Below are 6,825 nucleotides of genomic sequence, written 5' to 3'. Positions count from 1 at the left end.
CTTTATTCTGTTCTGCAGCAGTGAATTCCACCATTCTGTCTTCCAGGTCACTTATCCATTCTTCTGCCTCAGTTATTCTGCTGTTGATTCCTTCTAGTGTAGTTTTCATTTCATTTATTGTGTTGTTCATTTCTGTTTGTTTGTTCTTTAATTCGTCTAGGTCTTTGTTAAACATTTCTTGCATCTTCTCGGTCTTTGCCTCCATTCTTTTTCCGAGGTCCTGGATCATCTTCACTATCGATATTCTAAATTCTTTTTCTGGAAGGTTGCCCATCTCCACTTCATTTAGTTGTTTTTCTGGGGTTTTATCTTGTTCCTTCATCCGGTACATAGCTCTCTGCCTTTTCATCTTGTCTCTCTTTCTGTGAATGTGGTTTTGTTCCACAGGCTGCAGGATTGTAGTTCTTCTTGCTTCTGCTAGATCCTTTTCCCATATAGGTCATTAAAGAGTATTGAGAAGAGTTCGCTGTGCTATACAGTGGGTCCTTATTAGCTATCTGTTTTATATATACTATTGTGTATATGTCAATCCCCATCTCCCAATTTATCCCCCCGCATCACCGCTGCTTTCCCCCTGGTAACCATAAGTTTGTTTTCTACAGCTGTGACTCTATTTCTGTTTTGTAAATAGGGTCATTTGTACCATTTTTTTAGATTCCACATATAAGTGGTACCATATGATGTTTGTCTTTCTCTGACTTCACTCAGTATTACACTCTCTAGGTCCATCACTGCAAATGATATTATTTTGTTCTTTTTTATGGCTGAGTAATATTCTGTTGTATATATATATGTACATCTTCTTTATCCATTCCTCTGTCAATAGACATTTAGGTTGATTCCATGTCCTGGCTATTGTAAATAGTGCTGCAGTTGAACATTGGGGTGCATGTATCATTTTGAATTATGGTTTTCTCTGGATATACGTCCAGGAGTGGCATTGCTGGATCATATGGTAGCTCTATTTTTAGTTTTTAAAGGAACCTCCATACTATTCTCCATAACTTCTTGATCCTTAAAAGACAGAGGCTGGGATGTCTTTGGCTAAAGGGATTGTCCATTAGAGAAAGTTTGGGGCTCTGAACAGAAAGCAACTTCTCCTTTGACTTTCTTTCCTGGGCAGATCTTGCTGTCACTGCTATTACCATGCCAGAACCGCCTAAGAAGTGAGATTGAAGAAGCCCTGGACATGAACCTCCTTAAGCAGGAAGCAGAACACGGGGCCCTGAATGTCCCTCATCTCTCTAAGTACATTCTCAACGTGATGACTCTGCTGTGTGCACCAGTTCGAGATGAAGCAGTGCAGAAACTAGAGAACATCACAGACCCTGTTCGGTTACTGAGGTGTGAAACTTGACCAGTTTCTTGAAACCTGCCTCAGCCCCTGGGCCGGGCACAGCTGGGCCGGACACTGGGTCACAGCCTCTGTCTTGGCTGGCTCTTCCCTACTGAAGACCTGACTAACTCCTCTTTTCTCTGGTCTGTTAGTTTTTCTTTTCCAAAGATGGCCTTAGGTTGATTGGCCCCCTATACACTATCCTACCATAAATCATTGGAGTATGTAATCCTTTCTTCCAAGGAATTCAAACATCCCTATCCCAGGTTTTCTTATTGCATTTCACACAATATGAGGGATAGGGATGGGAGGTTACCCCTTTTTCAGAGCTGTAGAAACCATGACCCAGAAAGTTTAAAAAAAAAAAAAAAAGTGAATTGTCCAAAAATAGCATCAGAAATAACATCAGCTAAAATCCCACTCCCAGAGAGATTTGTCGGCATGCTGGTGTGTTTCCTTCCACTGACTACTCTTTTTTTAAGAGACATAGAATGACTGTTGTGGAAAGGTCTGAAGGCTTTAACATCCAGAGACTTATCTGTTCCTAGCTCTGCCGCTCACTCACTTACTCACTCTGGGCCTTGGGTCCTAGGCCGCAGTGCCATCTTTTGTAAATTTAGGAGGCAGGACTCAGTTAGTTTTAAAGCCCCTTCTACCTGTAGAATATGGTGATTTAATGATATCTTGTGTAGGTTCCCCCTCACTGGATTTCCTTTCATAGTATAAATATTCTATTTCCTCCTGTGTCAGAGGAATCTTCCAGGTTCTGGGCCTGATGAAAATGGACATGGTGAACTACACTATCCAGAGCCTTCAGCCCCAACTGCAGGAACATTCCGTCCAGTATGAACGAGCTAAATTTCAGGAACTCCTCAACAAGCAGCCTAGTATGTATATAACTTGAGGGCAGGAGCAGGGAATATGACTTTGGGTCTGACTTTAATTATGTGAGAGACTACTCTGCCTCTTTTTAGGAGTAGAAAGTTCCTTCCTCAGATGGGGGTGACAGAAGGAATAGTTATCTAAGCCAGAAAGACTTCCCCCCACCAAAGCATTTACTTATTGAGGAGGAGGAGATCTTGAATCTTCGTCCCAAGGCCTCAGGGATGTAGGAGCTGAAGATAATTACACACTCTTCCTGTCACAGGCCTCCTCGATCACACTACCAAGTGGCTGACCCGAGCGGCGGCAGACCTCTCCACGCCACCGCCTAGCTGCCCTGACACTCCCGACTCCTCCAGTGTGGTCTGCCCCTCTCCAAGTGAGGCAGCCAACAGCCCGGAGCCCCTCAACCCCAAAATGGTGCTGTCCCAGGGCTTCCTGAACCTCCTCCTCTGGGACCCTGAAGATGCAGAGTTCCCTGAGGTAGGACTGTGGGGGGCCTTGCCTTGTTGTCTGGGACTGAGAACTTGCATGGGGACCCTCTTCTCCTGACAGCCCGCTCTGCCTGCTTCCCCAGACCCTGCTGATTGACAGAGCCCAGCTGCAGGAGCTGGAGGCCCAGCTGCGCCAGTTAACCATCCTGGCCTCGGTCTTGCTAGTGGCCAGCAGTTTCTCTGGCAGCGTTCTGTTTGGTTCGCCTCAGTTTATGGATAAGCTGAAACGCATCACCAAAGCCCTGATGGAGGAGTTTAAGTCCAGGTGAGTTGCATAGATCTTTTTTAGAGTAACGATAGGTGATATGAAGGCACAGGCAGGTAATGAAGGATGCCTTATGTTCCACAACAAACCACAGAAAGGCCCTTTGGAATCATTCACAAAGATTGTTGGTATCTTTCCATAAGTGGCCTTGAGGCTTGTAACAAAGAAAAATAAAACTTTCTTCCAAAAGGGTAGTATGGAGGATAGTTTACTATGAAATGATTCATTATCTTGCTTGCTACAGAAGAATCTTTATCTAGTTGAGTGGGCTGGTCGTACGTATCTCCAGGAGTCGGCCAGTCGGTCAGCAATGTTGATTGACTATCCACTGAGTGCGGGGTGTCACACCAAAGGAAAAAGCGGAATCAGAAGGCCGGGTTTGTCATTGTAATTGGTGAGAGTAGGACAAATGACCATGGAAAATGTCCAAGAAAGTGTTAAAAATGTGCATATGTAAATAAATCCCATGGGGCTAAAGAATACTGAGTGGATACGAAACCCTTGTCCAGAGTTGATTTTATAGTTTATCTTGTTTTCTAAGAAGAAGAGCATGGTATCATACAGAGAAAGAAGTCAGTATCTGGAGGGTAACAGTGAAGACACTGACCCTGCCCACTGGGCTCTGTGCTTCCAGGACCTGGGGTGAGGGCAGAAGGGTGGCTGGGCATCTCCCTCACATGGGCCTGACTTCTGGTGTGGAGCTTTGGGGCTCAGGGCCACCCCTGGGTACCAGCTTAAACTCCTTCACGGTCTAGGCCTGAGGAGGAGGCTATGCTGACTGTGGGTGAACAGGTGTCTCAGGAAATCCATCAGAGCCTCAAGAACATGGGCCTTGCTGCTCTGAGCAGCGACAGCACAGCATCGCTGATAGGAGAGCTCCAGAACATCACCAAGAAGGAGAACTGTGTCCACAGTGTCATTGGTGAGCATGCCTGTGGGGTGGTGGGAATGCTGAGGGGAGAGCCAATCCCCCCCCGGAAGGTGCTTACCGAACCATTTAACCATAAAGGGCATGATGATTGGGCAAGTCACTGTGTAGGCTTTAGTTTTTGCCTAATGCCGGGTTGAAAATATATCCCTTTTAGTTTAAAGACTGACTCTATGGTTGAAGGAAGATTTGTACCGGGAATTCATGGCTTCTAGGTGTGGCATACTGTCCAGCCAATCTGGTTAAGTCATCCCTGGCCTTCTGGGTCATTTTTGGCTGCAGTCGAAGACATGTGACACCCACTCCCTGCCAACAAGAAGTTGATGCCGAATTGGGCTGGAGGACATGTTCCCAAAGCAGGGATTTCCCCTGTCCCATGTTGGAATGGTGGCCATGAACTTGACCTTGCTCTTAACCTCAGCCATCTGAAGGGTCAGTCAAAGATCCTCCTGTTATGTCAAATACCAGGATTTAACTGATGAATACTTAAGGAATCTTTTGAATAGAAATGTGCTAGCCCACTAGTTTTGGATCTTTGCTTTGTCCTTGGGAGTTAGGTAGCAGCCCCCTTCCCAAACAAAACAAATTTCCTTATGTCTAGGTGAGTGGGGAGGTCAGTGAATATCTCAGTTAACTTTGAACTTGGGTGAGTAGAGTGCAGGGGGCAGTGTTTCTCCCTGAAAGTTGTTTGCTCTTTCCCTTCTCACTGTCTATTCCTGCTCACAGATCAGCGGATCCACTTGTTCCTCAAATGCTGTTTGGTTCTTGGTGTGCAGCGGTCTCTGCTAGACCTCCCTGGAGGCCTTACCCTCATTGAGGCAGAGCTGGCAGAACTGGGCCAAAAGTTCGTCAACTTAACACACCATAATCAGCAGGTGTTTGGCCCCTACTACACGGAGATCTTAAAAACCCTCATCCCCCCAGCCCAGGCACTGGAGACAGAAGTGGGGTCTCTCTGATGGCACTGGCTCCAAGCCCTGGTACCTTGGACCCAGGAGAGAAGCCCATCATTCTCTTGGGGTGACATCACCAGTGACCAGCAGAGCAGCAAGCCCTCTCCCCATCTGCAGGCAGTACACTATGCTGCAGTGACCAAGCGTGTAAACACTGGCTGGCCCAAACACATTCACTAATAAACTTCTGAACTGCAAGCAAACCCCACGCTTCCTTTGCGGCAGCCTTGGCCAGGCCCTGTGTCCTCGGCCCCCCACTAGTGAGCAGCCGGCAGGCCCTGGTTTTTCCTCCGGGTGCTGCCTTCAGCACGCAAAGCTGAGAAGCCAAGACACGCGGGTACTATAACATTATATAACATTTTCTCTGAGGGTAAAGCATTTCTCTGAGGGCCCTGAGAATTCTGTGGAATTATCCAAAATGTGAGTATATTTCTGGAAGTCAGAAATTTGTTTTGTCTAATTCAGTTCTCAGGATTGGGTGTGATTGAAAAAAGTTATTAGAAACCTCATTTCCAGGACCAAATTCCCCTGAAGGTTTCAAATGATGCCACAAGAGGTCAGGAAAAGTGAGAGCCTCAGCTTTCTCTTCTGTCGCAGGGGTTCTGAAGCAGGGCGCTAGCTGGGGCCAGATGACAATGGATGTTGGCTCATAGCAGGTGTCCTGCTGAGGACAGGTCCGAGTTCCTGTGCGCTCTCTCTCTCTCAGGTGTCCAGAGTTCAGTCTGGGCCAGTTGGATCAGTGACTGGTTTGGTCAAGTTTATCCTTGGTCCTGTTCTCTAGCTGAGTGGCTGAGTGAGTCTCCTTCTCCCTCCTCTCTAAGCTTAGAAGCCCCTGTTCTTCCCGACAGAGGCCATGTGGGCGTCCCAGTGTGGAACACCCTCCACCCTTCTTCCCACTTCCAGACTGAGACTGTCCCTGGAAGTTGTGGTTGTGAGCTCTGCTGTTGGCATCACAAATGAGAGCTGTTCTAGGAAGGACCTGGGCTTGTCTTCTGGGCTTGTTGAGATCCAGCCCCTCATTCTTGAGCAGACCGCAGCAGACCAGCCCTGACCTAGGACGGCTGAAATGAGGAAATGTTCCCTTCACATTTGACCCTTTTTTGGTAATGGATAAGAGAGAAAATGGAAACTCACTTACCTGCTCTCAAGGTAGGGTGAAGACAATCAATGTTCTCACCATTTCAGGAGATGGAGGGAGCTGAATATAGGAAGAACATCTAGGAAGTCTAGGAAGAACATCTGAAGGGGGATTTGAGTTCCATTAGCCCAGGATTTCTCCTGATTGACTTCCTTTTTTAGAGAGTAGAGCCTAGATGGATGACAGAGCCAGGCCAACAGTGGACCTTTACTATGACCAGAAAAGCTGGAGGGCCTGGATTGTTCAGTTTCCAATCTTGTAGCTGGACATCCTCGAGATGGGGAAGCCCAGAAAAAGGATGTGTTTCATAGACAGCGAGGCTTGCCTAGATGGAGTCTCTGATTTGCAACTATTTGAATTTGTTAAAAATCCATACTTTGGAAGCCTCCTTATCTTAGAGGCAGAAGTGCTCTGAAGGGGTTCCTGAGAAGAGGACTGCCTGGTTGGTGGGTGCAAGATACTGGGCTGACAATAGAGCTTTGCTTTGCACTTCATAATTAAAATCCAGAATGATTGATTTCTTAGAAATTCTGAGTTGATTTTCTTGTGCTTCCATGTGGAGGAGACAGGGATCCTGACCTCAACAAAGAAAGATAGCTCCATTCAATCCTGCCCCCAGTTTGAGGGATATATACTTTGATTTGTAGTAAAATACACATAATATAGAAATTTACCATTAGTGACATTTTGTACACTCACAATGTTGTGCAGCTGTCACTAGTTTCTAGTTGCAGAAATCAAACATCAGTTCCTTGGGCTGAAATCAGAGTGTTGGCAGGGCCATATTTCCTCTGGAGGCTCTAGGGGAGAATCCGTTCCTTGCCTCTTT

The 6,825-nt window shown here is 46.5% G+C and overlaps 1 protein-coding gene across 3 annotated transcripts in view; it reads left to right on the top strand.

The window, feature by feature from the left end:
* Nucleotides 1-5,056, top strand: part of TCP11 (t-complex 11) — a 27,956-nt gene extending 22,900 nt beyond the window's left edge. For 2 of the 3 annotated variants that reach the window (XM_024122032.2, XM_055079728.1), the window contains exons 4-9: nt 1,124-1,344; nt 2,087-2,223; nt 2,484-2,701; nt 2,796-2,977; nt 3,733-3,899; nt 4,632-5,056. In XM_024122032.2, coding sequence (XP_023977800.2) covers nt 1,124-1,344; nt 2,087-2,223; nt 2,484-2,701; nt 2,796-2,977; nt 3,733-3,899; nt 4,632-4,864 — 1,158 coding nt within the window. In that variant the 3' untranslated portion in view covers nt 4,865-5,056. Of the gene's footprint in view, nt 1-1,123; nt 1,345-2,086; nt 2,224-2,483; nt 2,702-2,795; nt 2,978-3,732; nt 3,900-4,612 lie in introns of those variants that run through there. The other variant, XM_028479269.2, reaches the window with a different exon arrangement.
* Nucleotides 5,057-6,825: the final 1,769 nt, after the last annotated feature.

This window comes from Physeter macrocephalus, chromosome 18, assembly GCF_002837175.3.
Source record: "Physeter macrocephalus isolate SW-GA chromosome 18, ASM283717v5, whole genome shotgun sequence".
Classification (NCBI taxonomy): Eukaryota; Metazoa; Chordata; class Mammalia; order Artiodactyla; family Physeteridae; genus Physeter; species Physeter macrocephalus.
This window is presented reverse-complemented; position numbering and strand designations above follow the sequence as displayed.